Source organism: Sorex araneus, chromosome 1 (assembly GCF_027595985.1).
Source record: "Sorex araneus isolate mSorAra2 chromosome 1, mSorAra2.pri, whole genome shotgun sequence".
NCBI classification, from domain to species: domain Eukaryota; kingdom Metazoa; phylum Chordata; class Mammalia; order Eulipotyphla; family Soricidae; genus Sorex; species Sorex araneus.
In genome coordinates this window covers 390,366,126-390,391,318 of record NC_073302.1, presented here as the reverse complement: position 1 = coordinate 390,391,318, position 25,193 = coordinate 390,366,126, and the positions used below count along the sequence as shown (strand labels likewise).

The following is a 25,193-nucleotide window of genomic DNA, read 5'->3' as shown; positions in this document are numbered from 1 at the left end:
AATCTTTTAGATAATTAAAATGAACAAAAAAGTACAGTAGAAAATGTTACAACTAGACTGATTGTGATAACAATTTTGTACTATAATACTGAATCATTGGTTTACATACCTGCTGTTACATGCTGAAAATAACAAAGTATTATGTAATAAATATATCTCATAAAAATTTTTCGGGTTGGGTCCAGAATATACCAGAGTATAGCAGGTAGGGTGTTTGGCTTACACACAGCCCACCCAGATTTGATCCAGACATCCTCTGAACTCAGGCGGACAGCAGTAATCCCTGATTACAGAGTTGGAAATAAGCCCTGAGCATCCCAAAATGTGGTTTCACCCCCTCCCTGAGCATCCCCAATGTGGTTTCACTCCCTCCCCTCAAAAGAGAAAAGTTGCAAGTTAAGGAAGAACCTAAACATTAGGGGGAAGGATTACATTATCTTTAAAGAAATAATTTTACTCAACATTGATTATATGCCTGAAACTCAATCATAAGTAACTTTGTGACTCAGGGCGATTCAATAAATAAAATAAGGAGGCTTGCTCATCAAAACCAAGCTCTCCCTTAACTGGATCTTGCTTGTTTGACTCTTTCTTTGTGTGCTTATTTCCACTCTAGAGAAGCAAGTGTTCTCTCTCCACCATGATCTTCTTTCTTTCTATCTCCATAAATCACTCTAAATAAGTTTCAATAAAAACAATCTTTTTTAAAAAAATCATATCTCACAGGCTTTTTTTAAAAAAATGCTTATTTTCTGTCAGGTATTGTGTGAGACGGACAGGTACAGGAAAAAAAAAAGTCACCCAGTTTAACTAATATGTTTTTTTCTCTGGGGGTCACAGACAGCAATGCTCAAGGGTTACTCCTGGCTCTGCACTCAGAAACTACTCCTTGTAGTACTCAGGGGATCATATGGGAAGCAAAGTTGGGAATGGAGTCCAGCTTAGCCACGAGAAAAGCAAGCGCCCTACTTGCTGTTTTATCCCTGCGGGGCCTTAAGAAATATTATGAAGGTGGTAAAAACTGTCCTTTTGGCCTCAATTTTTTATTTTGTTGTTGTTGTCACTCTCCTAGAATAAGTCTTCATAAGCTTATATTTCAACTCTATGTCAGAATAAACTTTTTTAAATACCATTTTATTTATTCATTATAGGATGTGTCTGATATAGCTTAATGTATCATTTTGAAACACTTCAGCCCTTTGATAGATCAAACATACTATCTATCAAAACATACTTTAAGGGGCCATAGCCATAATACAGGGGGTAGGGCAATTGCCTTATCGATCTGACCTGGAATTGATCCCCAGTCCCCACCAGTAGTGATCTCCAGGCACAGAGCCAGGAGTTAACCCTGAGCATTGCCAAGTATGGCCCAAAAACAAATTTTTTAAAAAATAATTTATTTTTTAAAATAATAAATTGCATTTTTTCATGGAATTTTTAACATCATTAAGTAGCATTTGGACAGAGATTGATGTCAGTCTCAAAGTAACCCACCCATCAAAAACGTAAATTGACTATCTTTTTTTACAAAGTTTTTTACTTTTATTATGATTTTTTAAGAGTCACATTTTACAGATGAAATGTGGAACCCTAAAATACTGACACATTCTTTTATAATGCACAATGCTGAGGTACTCTTTCGGTTCACTTTTAAACTAAAATTAAAAAAGTACAAAAAAGAGATGGTGGTGGGAAGGTGTAATGGTGGTGGGATTGGTATTCGAATGCTAAATGTAATCAAGTATTATGAACTACTTTATAAAAATAAAATTTTTTAAAATGTACAAAAAAGAAAAGAAAAAAATCAACCCACAAAATTTCTAAAAATGGAATCCACAGTCACTTCCTCTTGTGGACTGTTTTTAAAAGTTAGTCTAATATGCACTTATATGTTCACTGCAGCACTGTTTACAATAGCCAGAATCTGGAAAAAACCCGAGTGCCCTAGAACAGATGACTGGTTGAAGAAACTCTGGTACATCTATACAATGGAATACTATGCAGCTGTTAGAAAAAATGAGGTCATGACGTTTGCATATAAGTGGATCAACATGGAAAGTATCATGCTAAGTGAAATGAGTCAGAAAGAGAGAGACAGACATAGAAAGATTGCACTCATCTGTGGAATATAGAATAATAGACTATAAGACAAACACCCAAGAATAGTAGAAATAAGTACCAGGAGGTTGTCACCATGGCTTGGAGGCTGTTTTCTCATTCAGGGCAACTCAGAGAAGGGAACAGCAAGTAAAATGTGGTTGTTGGTCATGTGGGGGAAAGATGATGCGGGCCAAATATAGACTAGAGACTGAACACAATGGCCACTCAACACCTTTATTGCAAACCACAACACCTAATCAGAGAGAGAGAACAAAAGGGAATACCCTGCCATAGTGGCAGTGTGGGGTGGGGGGAGACGGGACTGGGGAGGGTGGGAGGGATGTTGGTTTTACTGGTGGTGGAGAATGGGCACTGGTGAAGGGATGGGTTTTCAAACTTTGTAAGGGAGAAACATGAGCACAAAAATGTATAAATCTGTAACTGTACCCTCACGTTGACTCACTAATTAAAAATAAACTATTAATTAAAAAAATAAAATAAAATAAAATAAATGGAAAAAAAATAAAAAATAAAAAAAAATAAAAGTTAGTCTACTAAAGAAAAGATTGCACTTGTAAAGGTTTACCACCAAGGATATTATTGAATCACTGTATCACTGTCATCCCGTTGTTCATCGATTTACTTGAGCAGGCACCAGTAACGTCTCTATTACACACAACCCTGAAATTTTAGCAGCCTCTCCTTACTCGTCTTTCCCAACAATTGGAGATTCTTTCAGGGTCAGGAGAATGAGACCTATCGTTACTGTTTTTTGGCATACCGAATACGCCATGGGTAGCTTGCCAGGCTCTGCCGTGCAGGCAGGATACTCTCAGTAGCTTGCCAGGCTCTCCGAGAGGTATGCAAATATCTGTTATGTATTTGGGATATGAATATGCCACAGGAAGCTTGCCAGGCTTTCCCAAGTGGACAAGACTCTCGGTAGCTTGTCAGGTTCTCCAAGAGGGAGAACTAGGCTATTAGATGTAGCATGGCTGCATCGCTGTTCTGGGAGCTTGGTTTTATAGTCTCTGGATATTAGCCATTGATGGGATTACACCTCTATGGGGGAAGTTTCTGGGTGTGACTGCCTAGCTACTGGAAAATGGGGGAATCTAGGTGGAAGAGGTCCAGTTCCCGATCTGAGCAGCCTTGGAGATCTTGGCCCCAGGTCCCACACACCTGGGTTCCTCTGCGGTTACTTCATGCATGAGGCTTGTCCAAACATTTTTTTTTCTACTAAAGAAAACGATGCACTTGTAAAGGTTTATCACCAAGGATATTATTGAATACCCAAATAAAACCAACTGATACATATTTATTCCAAAACCTTCATAAGTTAACCATTATCTGTTTTAGGCAACACAAGACTTGAGCTGGAAGAAATCTGGTTTTGCTTTGTTTTTTTGTCCTTGGACCATACCAGGTGATCCTCGTGGCTTACTCTCTGGCTCTGAGCTAAGGAATCATTCCTGGTGGGCTCAGGGACCATACAGGGTGCCAGGGATTAAATCCAGGTCAACTATGTGCAAGGCAACACCCTCCCAGTTGTATTATCTCTTGAGTCCTCCATTTTTACTTCTCAGAAACTTTACCAAGTTCTAAGATGAAGTTGCTTATCATTAAGTAAAAGCCTCCTGCATTGTAAATTACATTATTGCCCAGAGGACAGATCACTGTGAGAGCATCAGTTCAGAGTCTGACCCCGTTTATCCTGTCTTGCTGTGGCTTACTTTCATTACAAGATATTCTGAATGATTCAAATTTGTAACAAGTGAATTCAAATTTTTTTAATCCCCCAAAAAGCAAAAAAAAAAAAAAAAAAAAAGCAAGGGCTGGAGTGATAGCACAGCAGGTAGGGCGGGTAGCTGCACGCAGCTGACCCAGGTTTGATTCCTCCATCCCTCTCATAGAGCCCGGCAAGCTAACAAGAGTATACTGGCCGCATGGCAGAGTCTGGCAAGCTACCCGTGGCGTATTCGATATGCCAAAAACAGTAACAAGTCTCACAGTGGAGACATTACTGGTGCCCACTCAAGCAAATCGATGAACAATGGGAAGACAGTGCTACAGTGCTACACACGCGCGCACGCACGCGCGCACACACACACACACACACACACACACATCCCACCTTGCATCTATCAGCCTGATAACTCTACATCAATGTAACATTTGGCAAGGCAAACACCCTACCTGCTGTGCTATCACTCCACCCCCTTGTTTCTTTTGTTTTGTTTTGTTTTGTTTTTCTTTTGGGGGGATTAAAAAAATTTGAATTCACTTGTTACAAATTTGAATCATTCAGAATATCTTGTAATGAAAGTAAGCCACAGCAAGACAGGATAACCAGGGTCAATTCCCAGCATCCCATAATAATTCCTGAGCGCAAAGCCAGGAGTAACCCCTGTGCATCATCAAGTGTGATCCAAAACGAAAAAAAAAAACTTTTAATCCTTTGGTTCTTAAAAGTAAAATTAAAACTAGCAAATTACTTTTCAATATTTGTGATTGCAACACACCATGCTGGATTGGGAAAATATGTTCAACAGAGACTGACTCCGAGCATTTTCCAGTGTTTTTGCTTTGTACTTCTCAAAAATATGTTTTCTTCATCTCATGTCCAAATCACAAATCCAAATCCAAATCACCCAAAGAGTAAAAATTTCATCCAATACTAACTTCTGATAACTGAATAAAATTCTTTAATACCGTGTTTTTTCATTGCATTGCTTTTTTAGTATCTGTGTCTAATTAGCAAACTCAAAATTTCAATCAGTTTATTTTGAAATGTATCATATTTAGCCATCGCACTAAAATAGTGAACAGAAAATCTCTTGAAAGAATTATATAAGTTGTGGGACCAGAACCATAGTACAGCGGATAGGACATTTGCCTTGTATGCGGCCAAACAGGGTTCAATCCCCAGCATCCCATAAGGTCCTCCAAGCACTACCACGAGTGATTACTGAGTGCAAAGCCAGGAGTAATTCTGAGCATTGCCAGGCGTAACCCTGAGTATTGCCGGGTGTGACCCAAAAAGCTAAAAAAAAAAAAAAAAGGTATGGAAGTCATTATAAAAGGGGGGGAATAGTGGAGGCTTAATTTTAAATGTTTTCTCAAAAAGGATAGCAGTTTTGGGGCTGGAGGACAGCATAGTGGGTAGGGCATTTGCCTTGCACGCGGCCAACTGGCCAACCCGGGTTCGAATCCCAGCATCCCATATGGTCCCCTGAGCACCGCCAGGAGTAATTCCTGAGTGCAAAGCCAGGAGTAACCCCTGTGCATCGCCGGGTGTGACACAAAAAAGAAAAAAAAAAGGATAGCAGTTTTATCTTAATCTGATAGCCAGTTTTATCTTAATCTGATAACATATTTGACCTACCTCTTCCTAGGTTATAAAAAAATAACCTTCCTAGGTTAATCTGCTAAATCCTTTTGTGTTTGTTTTTGCACTACACCCAGTGCTCAGGATTTAGTAGCTGCTCTGTATTCAGGGATCACGCCTGGCAGTGTTCTGGATTGGGGGAAGGAGGAAAGACCACATGTTAGGGGGGAGGAGGAGTTGAGCCTGGGTTGGCCACATGCAAGCCAAGTTCCTTAACCTTGTACATCTCTCCGACCATACTCTATTAAATCTTTTTAATAATAATAATGATGATGATGATGATGATGATGATGATGATGATGATGATGATGATGATGATGATAGCTGCTGGAGAGATAATACAGCAGATAGAATGTTTGTCTTGCATACAGCCAACCAGACCAGGTTTAATCCCAAGCAACCCATATGGTCCCCCAAGCCGGACAGGAGTGATTCCTGAGTAACCCTTGAGCATCTCAGGGTGTGTTCCAAAAAAAAAAAAATTGCTTTGTTTTAAAACTCCAAAATCAGGGGGCCACAGAGATAGCACAAGATAGTACAAGTACAAGACAAGGGAGTTGCCTTCCACACAGCCTATGGGGTTTTGGTCCCCAGCACCAGGTGTGATCCCTGAGTGAGCCATCAGGAGTGATCCCTGAGCACAGAGCCTGGAGTAAGCCCTGAGCACGAGCAAGGTGTGATCTCAAAATCAAGAAAATAAGCGGTTAAATAATAAAATTTGTAATCACTCAACAATGCTTAAAACACATTTAGAAATGCATTTTAATTCTCTATAATTTGTGCTACACAGAGATTCATTTTTTCCCTAAAACTTTTCAAAATTATTCTCGCCCTAGGAATTATGTGCATGGGAAAGCATCATTAACAGTATTGTAAATCACAGAGGCTCAATATTTTTAAGTTTAATAAAAATAAGTTATTCTCTTCATAGTTTCACCAGAAATAAAAAGTGTGATTCTATTTCTACCACAGGCCTCAGTCCCTGGTAACTTGCCTTTCACAGGATTTTAAGTGCCAATTGGAAAGCGTTTCCAAAAAACATCCAGGAGAGGCAGGAACAATAGGGCGTTTGTCTTGCAGGGGGGCAACTCGGGTTCAATCCCCAGAATCCCATATGGTCCCTCAAGCAACACCAGGAGCAAGTCCTGAGCATCGCTGGGTATGACCCAAAAACAAACAAACAAACAAACAAACCCACCCTTGAATGCTGGACCTAGATGGGGTGAGGGAGTGGGGAGTTCCCTTTAATAATGAGGTGAAAAGACGAAGGGAGCACTCAGCTGGTCATGCGTGTGTGGACTCCAAGGTTTGGCCGCCTTAGGGGTCCACTGACCCTCAACGTTTGGATTTGGATTCCTAGTCCTCAGTTGTCCATCTCAGGCAGCTGGGAAAGTCACTGTGAAATTAGAAATGAGCCAGGGAGATCTTAAAACAGTGTGATATCTGCGAGTGCAGAGTCATCCCAGGAACTTGCTGGAAACGCAGGATCTCAGGCCCCAACGTGGAAGGACAGGACAGGATGCCTGGTGGGACTCATGAATTAGTGTCTGCACGAGCCTTAAGGCTTTAACTACACGTTAAAATTTTGAGAACCAACGCTACAAAGAATCGCACATGAGGGCCCTAGTAATAATGCAGCGGGTAGGGTGTTTGCCTTGCACAGGGCCAACTGGGTTCCACCCCTGCACCCCATGTGGTCCACTGGGCCCACCAGGAGTAACCCATGAGCATCACCCAGTGTGGCCCCCAAAACAAAGCAAAAAATTGCACAGGGGTCAGGGAGATGGCGTAAAGGGCGGGAGCATATGTTTGGGGTCTAGAAGGTCCACAGTTTATCCCTGACACGGCTTGGTCCTCCCACCACCACCACCACCACTATCACCGCATGTTAGTGTCTTCTCAGCTCACCAGGTGTGACCCCCAAATTAACAACAACCAAAACACACACACACACACACACAGAAACGTGTACAAATGCTTGCTCATTGCATCGAGCGGACGTGGAACATATCAATAAGCCGAGAAATGAAAACCAAGGTGACTTGAAAAGATCCCCAGGATCTCCATTCTGGGAGCAGCATCTAAATTGCAGTTCTCCAGCGCTCTGGGGCGGCGGGGAGGGGGCGGGGGTGGGGGCGGGGGTGGAACGGCTCCGAAGCTGACGGCGCCCTGACGCCCGGCACCGGCAGGTGGCGCTGCACCCGCGCGCGCGGCGAGGGGGCGGGGTCAGGGTCACGCCCCCGAGCTCCGCGCTTAAGAGGCGCGAGCGTCGCGTGCCACCGCTAGTGCCGGGCAGCCGTTGCGAGCCGAGTGCGCGGCCGGTCGGGCCGGGGAACCGGTGAGTACCTTCAGTCCGTTTTTCTGAACTCTGGCGCCCAGCCTCAGCAGCAGGGGCCGCGGGGAGCCGGCGAGAACTCTGCAAGCCACTTGTGCGCCGCTCCGGGGCCGGCTGCCCAGCCAGCGCACGCCGCGCCCCTGTGGCTCGGCCCTGAGCCCGGGGCCCGGGACTCCCCAGGGACTTGTGGTAGTGGTGGTGGGGGTGGGGGGTTATTAGGACATTGGTTCTTAACATGGGTGCTGCTGGCAACTTTTCCAACTTGGCCAAGTCTTCGCGGCTCGCATCGCGTGGATGAATGATGCTGCCTACAGCCGGGTCAGCTGTCCGCTGGTTTCCTTAGTAACAGGAAGTTTTCCCTGTTTAAAATCTTCGGGACCGGAGTTCCCCTCCTCTCCCTATCTGTGTTGGGGTACGAAGTGGTTTTCCCTCCAAATAGTCGAGGTTTTAATTTAAGTCGAGGAGCAGATTCATTGGAGAGGGTGTACAGGCAGAAAAGGCAGAAAAGACGTTTCCAACTTTTGTTGGAGGCGGGGCGCGGGGGGTTGAGGGGATGTTTCCCACGACGTCTTGACATTTAGTGAAAGGTCATTCGTACTCTTTCAGCGCAGAATGTTAACGCTGGGGCAGGAGAGGAAGCGATGATTTAAAAACAGCCGGGCTTACAACTGTATCTCTGCGTCCCAGGGTTAAATCTGGCTGAGAGGCACGTGGATATTTGCAAGTACCTAGCGACTCGCATTGTGTCCTCCTGGGGAAGGGTTTCCTCACATTACTCTCCTGCAAAAACTTGAGTCTGTTGGGCTGTGTCAATATTTAACAGGAACATCAGGTCAGCATTCCTGGTACAGGAAAACAACAATCAGATCTGAAATATGCTTTGCTTCTGAACAGAGATGGGAGTTAGAGAGAAATTTGGGTCAAATTCTGAACACTCTGCTTTCCTGTTGTTCGGCTTAATGAAAAAGGTTTACCGTAGACTTGAAATAATATACTGGTTGATGTCTTATGGAAACCAACATATTTTTCTTGACTGCTATTTTATTTTCTTGGCTTGGGGCACAAAGTTGACTGTAAGCCGTGCAGTTAAGCTCCCTGCCGCTCTGGGCTTTGCTTTGGCTCTGCTCCGCAGCCTAAATTCCCTCCCATACCGAGGTGGCTGGGTACCCCCATTCCAAAGCCAATCTGGCTTTTCATCCAGATTGTGAATGTAGTGGCCTCATTCAGCAAATGCTTCCAACTTGTTGGATGCCCCACAAGTAGAACTAGAGGAGAACCCTCAGCCTTCCTGTACCAGGGCTCTGAGCAGGAGCAATTGTGCAGCGGGTAGGGCTTTTATCTTGCATGAGACCGACCTGAGCTCAATCCCCTGAGTTCAATTCCTGGCATCCCATATGGTCCCCCAAGCACCGCCAGGAGTAATTCCTGAGTGCAGAGCCAGGAGTAACCCCTGAGCATCACTGGGTGTGACCCCCCCCCCAAAAAAAAGGGAAAAAAAAAGATGAAGTGGGGCTTCGGGTGGGGTGGGGATGGAAGGGGGAGATTGGATGGAATGACAGTTTAGATGGAGCTCTGGGTTGCTGCTGCAGGATTTGTGAGCTGCAGGTTTTGTAAGCTATGAAACATGGTGGCACCAAATAAAACCGGTTTTTCAAAGTCTACCAAAATCGCCTTCCTTAGTGGCTATTAAAGAGATGGATTTGAACTCAATGACCCAAATAATATTCTACCTAAGTTCCTCTGCCAATAAAGGAAAAATTAAGGCATACTCTTTGAGGAATTATGCTTTTAAGTCGCCCAAAGGAGCATTTCCTTTATATAGCGGCCAAAATGTAGTGAAGCTAAAGGATTTACTAGAAGGCCAGTATTTTAAGTGAACTAAATATACTAAATACACTGATTTTCAGTTCTTACTAGTTTTTATGGCTCTGACCAGAGAGATAGTACAGGGGCTTCAGCATGTGCCTTACACACCTTGCCCCACCTACCCTTCTTTAGAAGCTTAGAGCCAGGACTCAGCCCTGGGCAGGGTTAGGTGTGGCAAAAAAAATAAAAGCCTCAGAGCTACAAATTTTTTTAAAAGAAAGAAAGTCTTATCAGCTTTCTGGATTCACTGCTAGTTGCTCCCTCGCCTGCCCTCTCTCCTAAGCTTAAAGCAGAAGCTTGAGACTGTCTAACTTTGTACTCTCTGCTTAACATTGTGGACAACATAGTTAACAAATTAATGGTGAATAACTGTTAGTTTGCGTGTTAATATTTTTGCCGCCCCACAACTCACAGAATTAGAAGATCTCAATGGAGAGTTGGCCTTAGGTCCTGATTGCACTGAGCTGAAGTCCTAATTCTTTTTTTTCCTTGTCAGTGTCTATCAGAGTTCAAAACTCAGTTGATTGCTGTATGCTATACTCAGAACCATTTCAAATTCTAATAATGGACCGCCAGCTTGAATTAAGGTTAAGGGCAAAAATGAAACATGTAACTGAAGAATTCAGAATCTGGTCTTAGGGATGTTCTAACCGCTTAAGCTCTGCCACCATGGCTAGGTTTAGGTAGTGATAGTGCCATGCCTAGCTCTAGACCTTAGAGTTTGATCCCTGGCACTGCATCCTCCTCTCCTACCCCCACTCCACTGCCAACCACAAGTTCTTTCTTTCCATATTTCTTTTTTCCTCTCTCTCTCCATTCTTTCCATGTTTTCTTGTTTCATTTCTCCTTTTCTTGGTAATTCTTAGATGTATGTTGACATCTCTGTTCTATCAGAGATTTCCCATTGAATTTCATAGAATACAAATACAGAATGTAATTCTAGAGCTATTAAAAGCAATGAATAATATTATGGCATTGTATGTTTTCCCTTACTAAAAATTGTTACACCAAACCTGAATGATAACCTGTGGGTTGATCAGGAGATGGGGCATGTATAATCTGGCACCAGCTAACTCCAGCCTCCATCGGTAATATTGTTAGTCACAAAATTAAAGCATTTCAAGTTATATTTACCTTTGAGAGAAATTGACTTTCTTCTAAATGAGGTCCTGAAATAAATGAGGTTCTAAAATAAAAGGAAACATCAGACCCTTTAAATAATAGACATACCATTCTTGGTTCTCTTTGCTTGAAGGTGCTGGTTTGAGGATTAAAGATTATGGTGAGGGTGGGGCTGGAGCAACAGTACAGCCAGTAGGACACTTGCCTGCACACAACTGACCAGAGTTCGATCCCCAGCACCCCATATGGTCCCCCATGCCCTGCTAGGAACAATCCCTGAGTGCAGAGCCAGGAGTAGTAGCCCCTGACCATTGTCAATTGTGGCCTCCCAAAAAAAGATTATGATGAGGGGGCCTAGGTGATGGTGCAGGGGTTAGAGCACTTTGCCATGCACTTGGCCAACTTGGTTCCACTCCTGGCACCACATATGGTCCCTGGAACCCTGCCATATCTGGCCTCAGTGCAGAGCCAGGACTATCAGGTAGGACCCTAGGACAACAACAAAAAAAATTAGTTTAGATGTGTAAATCAGAGACCCTGGGGGTGTAACTCAGTGGTAGAGTGTCTGCTTTGTGACTAACTATTCGATCCTGGGCACTACCCAGCAGTTGAGTATCCTCAGCACCACCACAAGCTATGTACAAGTGCCATCTCTAAAGAATGGAGCCCTGGCAAGCACTATGATTGCGTGGGCACTGCAGCCATGTGTGACCCCTGGCTAGTGCCACAACCAAAGCCATGCAAAACACCATCAAGCCACGAGTACATACCCTCCTGATTATGGAACCAGCAAAAAAAGGGGGGAAGGGGGAATGAGTGGATTGGCCACCATCCAAATTTCAGTTGTACATTTTCCACCTCTAATTCTTAAATCCATAACATTTTTACATTGTTCTATTGTACCTTAGTCATAAATAGCAACTTGAAGAAGATACTTAATTTCTCTTCCCATAGGTGGCTGAATCCATACCTACTATATAGAATCCATGGAGAGCAAACAAAACATCACAAACCAAGAACATTGGGAAATGAAGCCCAGAAGAAGTCTAGAAGATGATGAGTCTTTGGTAAAATGATAAATTTTTAATAATATGATGGATTTTAATGTATCAATATAATTCAAATGTTGTCCTATAATTTCTGGTTACAGAAATGATTTCTAATCTAGTGTACAGAGATCATGCTGATTCTTGTTATGAAGGTGATTCTTGTTATGAGGGCGAAGGGCAGTGTTGTATCTGAGACAGGCAACACCTGATTGACTGTCACGGACTTCTGAAACATCTTGAATAAGTCACTGTGTTTGGGTTTCTCAGTAGAATAAGAGAGACCAGATCATCTCCAAGGCCCTTCTAATTACTTCTAACTTTCTGAAGTTCTGGGTTTTTAACAAGTCATAAATGCCATATTGTTTTGTAAGCCTGCATTTTTGGTTTTAGGCTTACCAAAATTATTATCAAGATATCATTAAGTAAAGAATTAAGAATTAATTAAGAATTAAATAAAAAAAATAATTAAAAAGTGGACTGAAGAGATGCTTCAACAGACTGGTGCAAGAACCTAGATTCAATCTCTAGCACCATATGGTCCTCTAAGTACCAAACCAAGAGTAGCCTCTAAGCATGAAATTTATATATATTCAGGTTATTTTCTCTATATTTTTGTTGAATCATTGAATTTCAGAGTTATAAAGTTACTCATTGAGTTTCAGGCATACAGTGTTCCAACACCAGAGCCTTCACCAATATCCACTTGCCTCCACCACATGTCCCCAGTTTACATCCTGTCCTCTTGCCTGCTTCTGTGGCAGACACTATTTTCTTCCCATCCTCCTGGCTCCCACCTTAATTTTAAGCACTGGTTAACAATACTGTTACTGGTAGCACATCATGCAGATCACTTTACCTCCTCAGCACCTAGTCTTGTGCTGAGTGATCACTTCCCTCTATCTTTGTCATTATGATCCCTTTCCTGAACTATCCCACCTTCTCACCCCACTGATAAGCTTCTAAGGAACATTTCTGTTTGTGTCTGTCTCTCTCCCTCTGACTCAGCGTGATACTCTCCACATCATTACATGTTAACAGCATGACTTCATCTTTTACAAATCTTTTACAACTTTCTTTTATTTGCTGGAATATCAGGTTATTTCAATCAGGGAAATAACTTGCAACTTCTGAGTTTTATTTTGTCAAAGATCCCTTGATTTTAAATGTTTTAAATTTTTGTTGGTTGTTATTTTTTTTTAGGGGAGTTTTTCTTTTTCTTTTTCTTTTTCTTTTTTTTTTTTTTTAGGATTGTTTTGGAGTCACACCCAGCAAAGGCTACTCTTTGCTTTAGACTCAGGAATTACTCCTGGCAGTGCTGGGGGACTATATGGGATGCCAGAGATCAAACTCACCTCACCCTACCTGCTGTACTATCACTCCAAATTTTTGTCTTCCTGTTGCATTTTTCTAATTTTTTTTTTGCCTTCTAGAAGCACAATAGTTCAAGTTGTAGTGGATTTATCTGAAGCACATATTTCACTTAAGTAAAATGAATAAGAGAAATTAATGACTGAAGAAACCCAACATAACTAACAGTGCCTTTGATCAATGTTGCACAGACTGCAGTCGCCAGTTTTCCAGTATCCAAAAGCATGGTTCTCAGTGTCTTTGACTGATGAGCGCAGTGACCTATGAGTCTGAAATTCTATTGGAAAATAGGGAAACAAATAGGGAAGTCCTATTGCTTCATTCTAAGATGTTTATTTTATTTTCTTTTATAGAATAAAGATTCAGGAGACTCAGGCATGCTGAAAAGACCTGTGGTTTTGGACTTGCAACAAACAACCCATTTTGATGAATATGATTGCCCTCCAGAACTTCAACAAGAACAAGAGCTCTTTCCAATGTGGTCCATACCACTAAGAATTGCTGTTGTTGTGGGCTTTCTGACATTTGCTTATACTGTAATGAGAGAGGTCATTTACCCTTACGTGAAATTCCATAAACAATATTTATATAGAATTCCAATCTTGGTCATCAACAAAGTTTTGCCAATGGTTTCCATCACCCTCTTGGCACTGGTTTATTTGCCAGGTGTAATAGCGGCACTTGTACAACTTCGTAATGGAACCAAGTATAAGAGATTTCCAAATTGGTTGGATAAGTGGATGTTAACAAGAAAGCAATTTGGGCTTCTCAGCTTTTTTTTTGCTGTACTGCATGCAATTTATAGTTTGACCTATCCAATGAGGCGATCCTACAGATACATGCTGCTAAATTGGGCGTATAAACAGGTAAGATGATGGTATTGACAGTATCACTGAGTTAAGATGTCTAATGCACCAAACAAATGTACTCCTTGTTGTTTTAATACCAATACTCAAATCCCTATTAGAATCATTTACTGAGAAAGTAATCTGTATTTTTTATGTTGTAGTGTAATTTCATGGGACTAGGTTACATACTTTTTTTTAAATTTTATTGAATCACTATTAGTTACAAGCTTTCATGTTTGGGTTACATCACACATACTTTTATAACGAATGTTCTACAAGCTGACCATAGTAAACAACTTTAGCTACAGAACAAGTATTTCCTTTCAGATAGGGCCATGTTTCAGTAATCTCTTACCCTCACAAGACTACCTTTTAATACTGATTATTCTGATTGTTCTTATTTTACGCCTATTTTCCACATATGCACATTGTAGTTCAAGCTATTGAATATTATAGGACAGAGATGAATAGCTCTTCTGTTCTCCCCTTAATGGAATATGAAAGCAAAGTCATAAATTTATGGAGGAGGCTGAGAGATAGTATAGCAGTTAGGGGGCTCACCTTGCACGCGACCCACCAGGGTTTGATCGCCAACCCCTATGTGGTCCCCTAAGCCTGGCCAGGACTGGTCATTGAGTGCATAGCCAGAGCACTGCTGAGTGTGGCCCAAAATAAAGTGTGGAGACTCCAATGATAGGGGCCTCTGTAGTTGACCATAGGAATGAAGAAGGGCAGGAAAGTACTGTTTGCATTTTGTCTTTCATCTTTTCATATTGTAGGTCCAACAAAATAGAGAAGATGCCTGGATTGAGGATGATGTTTGGAGAATGGAAATTTATGTATCTGTTGGGATTATTGCACTTGCATTACTGGCTCTTTTGGCTGTGACATCTATTCCATCTGTTAGTGACTCTTTGACATGGAGAGAATTTGACTATATTCAGGTAAATCTGCTGTAAAATAAGGAGAAACTTGCCTCATGAATTTTTTGTGCCTATAATATCACATATATTTACTTCACCATATCTAAACATGATAATTTAAGTCCGCATACTTGTTCTAATTACAATACATTTTGTCACCTGTTAGTAGACATGTAAAAAATATCAGTCAACTAACAATAGTATTGGAAACTTTATACAATATGTTATCCATCTAATAACTAGAAATGTGATATTACAGGAAAGCCCTCAAAATGTTATTTTGCTTGTCCCCTGATTTCATTTTAAGTTAAACAGTTTTGTGATGTTAATGCAGAAGTATTCTATCAAGTGCCATGTATGTGTGTGCATGCATTTGTGTGTGTGTGTAAGAGAGCTTTTTATAAGTAACATTTTGTGTAATTACTTGAGTTTCTAAAATTTGGATTCATTCCAATTTCTCAGATTTACTGAGGCTAATCTCTAATTGTGAGATTATACTCTAACCTGTACTTGTGAATACAAGTGGATCCATGTCTGAGATTGAAAAGCATACAGTCCTAAGCACTGCCAAGATTTTTTAAAATTACATAGCTTTAGACTTTATGAGTAGGTATTTGTGGAAATTCCCAGTCATACATGTCCATACACATGCTTCAACAGACACTGACTGGTACAGATACTGTGTCTTCATCTGAATTATTCCAGTGCAGCTTAGAAGTGATGCCACATTTCCCAAACACCTTTTGTAGACTCAACCTTATGGACATGTAACATGTGACCCCAAAACAAAGAAACAAACAAAAAGAGTTAATATACAGATTAAGTGGTTTTTTTTCTTTTTTTTTGCTTTATTTAGGGGTCACACCCAGCAATGCACAGGGGTTACTTCTGGCTCTGCACTCAGGAATTACTACTGGCAGTGCTGGGGGGACCATATGGGCTGCTGGGAATCTGAACCCGGGTCAGCCGCATGCAAGGCAAATGCCCTACCCACTATGCTATCGCTCCAGCCCCATTATGATTTATCTTGAAGATCCATATCTGAAAATATAAATTTAGCTATTTAATTAAACATATTGGAGATTTAAAAACACTGAATACTTGTGAGGGGCTCATTCTGGCAGCTAGTTATCATTTCAATGAAAGATGGACAGGAGCCAAAGTTATCTAGAAGGGTTATCTAGAAGGTATAAAACTAAAATAGTAAACTATTTTTAAGAATCTTCACTTAGGTGGTGCCGTGAAAATTTTTTACGTGTATTTGCTGTTTTGTTCAAGAAAGAATTGTTGATCTTCCACTTTATCACTAGAGTAAGCTTGTTCACTTTAGTACCTATGTGCCAATATATCAGAGTTAGTTATTTGACTTCCTAATTACTAAGATCTTTGAGGTCAAACTGACTTTTGCAGTAATCTTCAGTCAGCCTACCAATATTAGAGTACCTAAAATTCACAAATTGTTGATCCTTCAGAAAACCTATAAAATAGAATACCTCTTTTCAGATGTCTCAGTAGGCAGATTTAAGGCAACTGCACAAAAGACAAATAACTATAAAATGAAAAATGAAGGCAGTGCTATCAAATGGCATAGACTTAAAGGAGAGGAGTGGATTTGCTCAGCTTAGCCTGGGTGCTACTATGCAATCCAAAGGAGTCAGAGGGAAATGAGAATTATGAAAAGGTGAGCAAATATGAATGGACATAGTTGAGAAATGCAAGAAGAATATGATCACAAATAGAAATATTTCCAAGCAATAAACTAGTTCTAGAAGAGATAGAATAAAATAAACTGAAGTAGACTTCACCAAATCTCTTTGTTTTCTTTTGCAGAGCAATCTGGGAATTGTTGCCCTTACCCTTGGCACATTGCATGCATTGATTTTTGCCTGGGATAAATGGATAGATATAAGTCAATTTATATGGTGCACACCTCCAACTTTTATGATAGCTGTTTTCCTTCCAATTGTCGTCTTGATGGGTAAAGCCATACTGTTCCTGCCGTACTTCAGGAAGAAGATTTTGAAGATCAGACGTGGTTGGGAAGATGTCAGCAAAGTTAATAAGATTGAGATGTCTTCTCACTTATAGAATTACTATTTATTTACATACTTGTTCAATATTGATAGATTTAACCATAAACGTTTCAAATCTATATTTCTTTAATAAAAAGATGCTTGAGGATCTTAATGAACTGAGTGTATTTTCTTGCAATTGTTAAAAACAGTCTTTAGTACTTTATGTGCTTAGAAATGCTATGCATAACAATATCTGATTTGCTATATAAAAGCCTTGAACTGTGTCCTTTCTCAAATCATACAGGTATGGTATATTGAATTTTTAAAAAATTTTTAGAAGATACTATTTATATCTTTTATACCTATTTACAAACTATCTGTTCTGTTTGGGATCTGGAAGTTTAATGCCTAGATAAAACAAAGATTAGAAAATGTAGTAATTATTGATTCTAGATGATGGGAACATGGGTTAATTATAACATGCCTTATTTTAAAGAGTGCCAGAGCTGTGTAGTACAGCGGGTAGGGCACTTGCCTTGTACATGGCTTAACCTGGATTCTACCTCTGGCACTACATATTGTTCCCTGAGCCTACCAAGAGTTATCCCTGAGTTCAGAGCCAGAAGTAAGCACAGCTGGGAGTACCCTCCTCTCAAAAAAGAAATATATATATATATATATATGTATATAATATGTGTGTCTTCAGATAAAATGTGCCCTGAAACACAAATAATAGAATACTGTTACAACAGAATGTATTTTTTTAATTTTTATTTTATCACCATGTGGAAAGTTACAAAGTTCTCAGGTTTATGTCTCAGTTATACAATATTCAAACACCATCCCTTCACCAGTGCCCATATTCCACCATCAAAATCCCCAGTATAACCCCCGCCCCCCACCCCCAACTGTATAACTGATGAATTTCACTTCATTTTCTCTTTACCTTGATTACGTTCCATATTTCAACACAAAACTCACTATACAACATAATGTTTTGTTATAAAATAAAACCAGAAAATAAATTGCATTTTCTAAGATTTGCAACTCAGTTGAACTTCAAAGTATACCGTGGACTAGTTCCTCAAAGAGAAAAAGCAGTTATTTGTGCTGCTGGTGTTCCAGGTATATAGAGACATGTCTGGAGATAGTGTAATTAGTTGAACAGTACGATTGGAAGCAGAAATGGTACCCTTGAGAAATGGTATAAGAGCAAAGGTAGGGCCAGAGAGATAGTATAACAGGTAATGAGCCTGCCTTGCATGGGACCAACTTGGCTTTAATCCCAGGAATCATGCATGGTCTCCTGAGCTCAGTCAGAATTAGCCCTGAGCCATAGTCAGGTATAGTCCAAACCCTACCTCCACATCACACTAAAAGAGAAAATTGCAAGGGGGTTCAACATGACATAAACAGTTCAAGTACTTGTACTCTGAACAGCATTTTAAGTTGGCAAACTGTTAGCATCTCCATTACTGGGAACTTAAAACATTCAACCCTTGCTTGTACAAGACACAGATTTCAGTGGGTGAACAGGAATCTAACCTGTACGTACTTTAGTGACCCCATCAAGGACAACAGTAGAGTTCTGACTTGATTATTGAAGACTTGTCTGACCTTGGCAATAAACAACACTGGTCTACATTCTCTGAATCCCCTAGCAATCCCCAAGCAATAGGGTTTGATCCCCAGCACTCCATATGGTACCCCAAGCCCTGCCAGGAATAAGCCCTGAGCAATGTCAGGTGTGGCCCCCAAATCAAAACAGATACAAAACATTGGTATAAACCTGGGTTGGACCGAGTGCCCTAAAACAGATGACTGGTTAAGGAAACGGGTATATCTACACAATGGAATACTATGCAGCTGTTAGGAGAGATGAAGTCATGAAATTTGCTTATAAATGGATAAACATGGAGAGTATCATGCTAAGTGAAATGAGTCAGAAAGAGGGACAAACAGAAGGACTGCACTCATTTGTGGAGTGTAGGGTAGCATCACATGAGGCTGACACCCAAGGACCATAGATACAAGGGCCAGGGGGACTACCCCATAGCTGGAAGACTGCTTCATAAGCAGAGGGGAGAAGGCAGATGGAATAGAGAAGGGATCACTAAGAAAATGATGGCTGGAGGAACCAGTTGGGATGGGAGATGCATGCTGAAAGTAGATAATGGACTAAATATGATGACCTCTCAGTGTCTGTATTGCAAACTATAATGCCCAAAAGTAGAGAGAGTATGGGGAATATTGTCTGCCTTAGAGGCAGGGGGAGGGTGGGAAAGGGGGGGTATACCCGGGATATTGGTGGTGGGGAATGTGCACTGGTGGAGGGATGGGTGTTTGATCATTGTGAGATTGTAACCCAGACATGAAAGCTTGTAACTATCTCATGGTGATTCACTAAAATTAAAAAATAAAAAAATAAACCTGGGTTGGAGCAACAGCACAGTGTATTGCATGGAACCAACCCATGTTTGATCCCTGACACCCCATAAGGTTCCTGAGCCTGCCAGGACTGATCCCCGAACACAAAGCCAGGGAATAAGCCCTGAGTATTGCTGGGTATGCACAAGCACACACACAAAATATTGGTATAAACTTGAATTTTCCTTTACTCCTTCATTGAATACTTCAATGAGTACCTTCCACACACTAGACTCGGAGCCAGGCAGAAAGCATACAGATAAAAAAAAAAAGTACACAGTATTTGGAACACTACATCCTCCACCAGAGTTTCCCTTTCTCAACCCATCCTGAACACCCTGCCATGGTACACTCAGTTCTGTAGACCAGTTCTTGGGTTATGTTACACATGGCCATTTGCTATTGTATTTTTTTTATACCCCACATATGAGAGATCATTCAGTACCTGTTCCTCCGAACTTCACTCAGTATGATACTTTCCACATTCATTTACATAGCAGCAAAAATGCATGAACTCATCTTTTCTTATAGCCAAATCATATTCTGTTGTGTGTGCATATACCCCAGTTTTTTTATCCTGTCATCTGTTCTTAAAAGTTTGAGTTATTTTGACTATTGTGAGTAGTGCTGCAATGAATATAGGAGTGCAAATGACTTTGCTGAACAGTTTTTTGGGTCCTTGGCAAAGATGCTGAGAAGCGGGGTGGATACTGGGTCATAGAGAAGCTCAGATTTTAGTTTTCTGAGAAGTGTCTGTATTGTTTTCTGAAAACGTTGAGTCACCAAGTACCACCAGGAGTAGAAATAGGAGTAAATACAAGCACTGATGTGTTAGCACCCTCTGCCCCGCCTACCCAAAACAAATGAAATGTAAATAGAAGTTCTTCAGATAAAATGGGAAAATAGGAAGCATAACAAGCAGTATGACAGTGTAAAATGATTAGAAAGAAAAGGGAAATCCTAGGGCTAAAGTCCAAAAGATAATATATGTAAAGGAAATACCTGATTGGGATAGGACACAGACTAGGTAGATCCAGAGTACTGTATGACATGAAAGTCTGAGCTTGGCTTTACAAGGAATAGGGAAGTCACAAAAAATTTTAATCAGGGCTTAACAAAAATTTTAATCAGGGCTTAACATGATCAAATTTACATTTTAAATAACATTATCTGTGGACTATTCAGGAGATAGAACTGGTTGTGGAGGCTAAAGACTGAAAGGTATTGAAGGAACTAACTACAAATACCCGAGGACAGAAACCAAAGGTTTGCCAACAAGATGGGTGAGGAGGAAGGGGAGGGCAGAGAGATAGTATAGCAGGTAGAATTTTTGACTTGAATGTGGCGGACCCAGGTCCGATCCCCTGCATTTCATATGGTCTCCTGAGCAGTGCCAGGAGTAATTCCTGAGTGAAGAGCCAGGAGTAATTTCTGAGCATTGCCGAGTGTGACTCCAAAAGCCAAAAACAAAAACAAAACAAAAAAATGCAAACAAAGGCTATAATAAGAATGATGAATAAAAGAGGAGAGTTACTGAAAAGAGGATTATATAAAGTAGAAAGATAGAATTTCCAGGAATTCATGACTAATAGACTACGAGGAGTAAGGGAGAGGAAGGAGATTAAGGTGGAACTTGGGTCCTTTTAGTTTAGATGACTAAAAGAAAGGTGCTATTATCCGGGAAAAGTAATTCCATATGAGAAGCAGATTTTTAACCATAACAACAACAACAAAAAGGAGTGTGTATTCTGTACATTGGAAACAACTTACAATAATCCCTTTTGCTAAGGAATGGTGTGTGATTTATTTTTTTCAATTTTAGAGTTCATAAACAAAATCATGAAAAGGATATAGTTTGGGGCAGTGGGAAAGAAAAAAAAGGAATTTACCTGTTCTCCTGATAAAATTTCTTTCTAAATTTCTTTTCTTTTCGGGGGGGTGGGGAGGACGGGGAGGGCAGATCACACCCACAGTCCAATCCTCAGGGCTTACTTCAGGCTATGCTCCCAGATCATTCCAGCAATACTCAAGCAGGACATGTGCTGTGCTTGGGATCGGATCAGTATGGGTCATATGCAAGGCAATTAAACTCACCTTAGCCCCTGCACTATTTCTCTAGGCCAAGGCCAAGCTCATTTTTTCAGAAGTCATCATTGTAGAAAACATCTGACACAGGGGCCAGAGCAATAGTACAGCAGGTAGGGTGTTTGCCTGGCATACCAATGACTCAGGTTCAATCTCTGGCATTTCGTATGGTCCCCCAAGCACCACCAGGAGAAATTCCTGAGTGCAGAGACAGGAGTAACCTCTGAGCATCTCTGGGTGTGGAGAAGGAAGGAAGGAAGGAAGGAAGGAAGGAAGGAAGGAAGGAAGGAAGGAAGGAAGGAAGGAAGGAAGGAAGGAAGGAAGGAAGGAAGGAAGGAAGGAAGGAAGGAAGGAAGGAAGGGAGGGAGGGAGGGAGGGAGGGAGGGAGGGAGGGAGGGAGGGAGGGAGGGAGGGAGGGAGGGAGGGTGGGTTGGAGGAAGGGAGGGAGAGAGGAAGGAAGGGAGGGAGGAAGAGAGGAAGGGAGGAAGGGAGGAAGAGAGGAAGGGAGGAAGAGAGGAAGGAAGGGAGGAAGGGAGGGAGGAAGGAAGGGAGGAAGGAAGGAAGGAAGGAAGGAAGGAAGGAAGGAAGGAAGGAAGGAAGGAAGGAAGGAAGGAAGGAAGGAAGGAAGGAAGGAAGGGAGGGAGGAAGGGAGGAAGGAAGGAAGGGAGGGAGGAAGGGAGGGAGGAAGAGAGGAAGGGAGGAAGGGAGGAAGAGAGGAAGGTAGAGAGGAAGGAAGGAAGGAAGGAAGGAAGGAAGGAAGGAAGGAAGGAAGGAAGGAAGGAAGGAAGGAAGGAAGGGAGGGAGGGAGGGAGGAAGGAAGGGAGGGAGGGAGGGTTGGAGGAAGGGAGGGAGAGAGGAAGGAAGGGAGGGAGGAAGAGAGGAAGGGAGGAAGGGAGGAAGAGAGGAAGGGAGGAAGAGAGGAAGGAAGGGAGGAAGGGAGGGAGGAAGGGAGGGAGGAAGGAAGGAAGGGAGGAAGGAAGGAAGGAAGGAAGGAAGGAAGGAAGGAAGGAAGGAAGGAAGGAAGGAAGGAAGGAAGGAAGGGAGGGAGGGAGGGTTGGAGGAAGGGAGGAGAGAGGAAGGAAGGGAGGGAGGAAGAGAGGAAGGGAGGAAGGGAGGAAGAGAGGAAGGGAGGAAGAGAGGAAGGAAGGGAGGAAGGGAGGGAGGAAGGGAGGGAGGAAGGAAGGAAGGAAGGAAGGAAGGAAGGAAGGAAGGAAGGAAGGAAGGAAGGAAGGAAGGAAGGAAGGAAGGGAGAGAGGGAGGAAGGGAGGAAGGAAGGAAGGGAGGGAGGAAGGGAGGGAGAAGAGAGGAAGGGAGAAAGGGAGGAAGAGAGGAAGGTAGAGAGGAAGGAAGGAAGGAAGGAAGGAAGGAAGGAAGGAAGGAAGGAAGGAAGGAAGGAAGGAAGGAAGGAAGGAAGGGAGGGAGGGAGGGAGGGAGGGAGGGAGGAAGGGAGGAAGGAAGGGAGGGAGGAAGGGAGGAAGAGAGGAAGGGAGGAAGGGAGGAAGGAAGGAAGGAAGGAAAGAAGGAAGGAAGGGAGGGAGGGAGGGAGGGAGGGAGGGAGGGAGGGAGGGAGGAAGAAGGAAGGAAGGAAGGGAGGGAGGGAGGAGGGAGGAAGGAAGGGGAAAAGGGATGAAGGGAGGAAGGAAGAGAGGAGGAAGGAAGGGAGGGAGGAAGGAAGGAAGGAAGGAAGGAAGGAAGGAAGGAAGGAAGGAAGGAAGGAAGGAAGGAAGGAAGGAAGGAAGGAAGGAAGGAAGGAAGGAAGGGAGGGAGGGAGGGAGGGTGGGAGGGAGGGAGGGAGGAGGAAGGAAGGAAGGAAGGAAGGAAGGAAGGAAGGAAGGAAGGAAGGAGGAAGGAAGGAAGGAAGGGAAGGAAGGGGAAGAAGGAAGGAAGGAAGGAAGGAAGGAAGGAAGGAAGGAAGGAAGGAAGGAAGGAAGGAAGGAAGGAAGGAAGGAAGGGAGGGAAGGAGGGAGGGAAGGGAGGGAGGGAGGGAGGGAGGAAGGAAGAGAGGGAGGAGCGAGGAAGGAAGGAAGGAAGGAAGGAAGGAAGGAAGGAAGGAAGGAAGGAAGGAAGGAAGGAAGGAAGGAAGGGAGGGAGGGAGGGAGGGAGGGAGGGAGGAAGGAAGGAAGGAAGGAAGGAAGGAAGGAAGGAAGGAATGGAAGGAAGGAAGGAAGGAAGGAAGGGAAGGAAGGAAGGAAGGAAGGAAGGAAGGAAGGAAGGAAGGAAGGAAGGAAGGAAGGAAGGAAGGAAGGAAGGAAGGAAGGAAGGAAGGAAGGGAGGGAAGGAGGGAGGGAAGGGAGGGAGGGAGGGAGGGAGGAAGGAAGAGAGGGAGGGAGCGAGGAAGGAAGGAAGGAAGGAAGGAAGGAAGGAAGGAAGGAAGGAAGGAAGGAAGGAAGGAAGGAAGGAAGGAAGGAAGGAAGGAAGGAAGGAAGGAAGAAGAGAGGGAGGAAGAAACATCTGATACATTTAACACAATCATGTCTTATATAGGTTATCCCTGGAGATCAAAGAACATCACCTGAAACACTCTACTCCAAGTTCCAGAAGCCATCCTTTCCCATGCAGAATTCCTCCAATTTAGGGTAAAGTCAATCTGGATTTTCTTTACTTTATACATTTGTGCTATAGGAATCATAAAAACTTCCATTAAAGGGAGAAAATGCCATTAAAATGAGTTCTATATCTTGCGGAGGAGGGGGGAGTTTATTTGGAGGTGCACACCCAACAGTGCTCAGGGCTTACTCTTGACCTTATGGGGTGCTGGAAATCAAACTTGGATCAGTCATGTGCAAGGCAAATGCCATAAATGCTATATCATTACTCCAGCCCCTCAGGAAAAAATATAAAACATAAATATATTATTCTAATCTGATTTTTAAATCATAGACCACAGTCTAATGTAGTGATAAGAAATTATGGCCTATTAAGCATGGGATCTGTTAATTTAAACATTAATATTAATAATAAAAATATGTGGTTTTCACTGGTAGCATCAACGCTCCAATTTTACTCCCAAGAAATGATCAAGATACAACAGTTCCTTTTCCCTAAAACAGTTCTTCAATGCAAAAATAGTCTTTCAAAATTTTTCCAGTTTGAAATTAATATTAAGTTTTATTCTTCATTAAAATTCCTTTCTTCATGACAATTTTTCCCTGTGTTTCCAAGAGACCTTTTGTTTTTTTCATTTTAGTTTTATTTTTGGTTTTGGGGGGGTCATACCTGGCAGTGCTTGGGGCTTACTCCTGGCTCTGTGCTCAGGAATAACTCCTGGCTGGACTCAGGGAACCATATAGGGTGCCAGGGACCAAACCTGAGTAGGTCACAAGCAAGACAAACACCCTCCCACCATACTATCACTCTGTCCCTATGTTTTCTGGGTTTTGGGTTTTGGGGATTTTTTGTTTTGTTTTGTTTTTGAGAGGTCCTTTGAAGACGTAAAAATTATTTGATTTCTTACTGGTGAAGGCATGCTTATGCTTCAATAAATTAATAAGTTACTGGCTTGTGGTCATTTGACTCAAGAGGAAAGTTGGGTACCTTCTTTTCAGCTCATTCTTCGGCTACTGCTTGTTCAATGGATATGTCCTTCCTTTATTTATAGGGAGGATGTGACGGCTCAGGATTGCTCACGGATGCCTATTTCTGAATGAAGTTGAAACTAGTTGCC

General features: G+C 42.2%; 1 protein-coding gene across 1 annotated transcript; it reads left to right on the top strand.

The window, feature by feature from the left end:
* Nucleotides 1-7,780: 7,780 nt before the first annotated feature.
* Nucleotides 7,781-17,149, top strand: STEAP1 (STEAP family member 1). The gene is made up of 5 exons (XM_004602281.2): nucleotides 7,781-7,829; nucleotides 11,769-11,881; nucleotides 13,585-14,097; nucleotides 14,859-15,023; nucleotides 16,833-17,149. The coding sequence occupies exons 2-5, from the start codon at nucleotides 11,801-11,803 to the stop codon at nucleotides 17,088-17,090; spliced, it is 1,017 nt and encodes a 338-aa protein (XP_004602338.1). The 5' UTR covers nucleotides 7,781-7,829; nucleotides 11,769-11,800; the 3' UTR covers nucleotides 17,091-17,149.
* The last annotated feature ends 8,044 nt before the right edge of the window (nucleotides 17,150-25,193 follow it).

Bases quoted from the DNA above. Each gene is read 5' to 3' on its own strand.
- STEAP1 (XM_004602281.2), top strand. From the start codon at position 11,801: ATGGAGAGCAAACAAAACATCACAAACCAAGAACATTGGGAAATGAAG. The intron at 14,098-14,858 runs GTAAGATGATGG...TTCATATTGTAG, and splicing joins TAAATTGGGCGTATAAACAG to GTCCAACAAAATAGAGAAGA. The intron at 15,024-16,832 runs GTAAATCTGCTG...TTTCTTTTGCAG, and splicing joins GAGAATTTGACTATATTCAG to AGCAATCTGGGAATTGTTGC.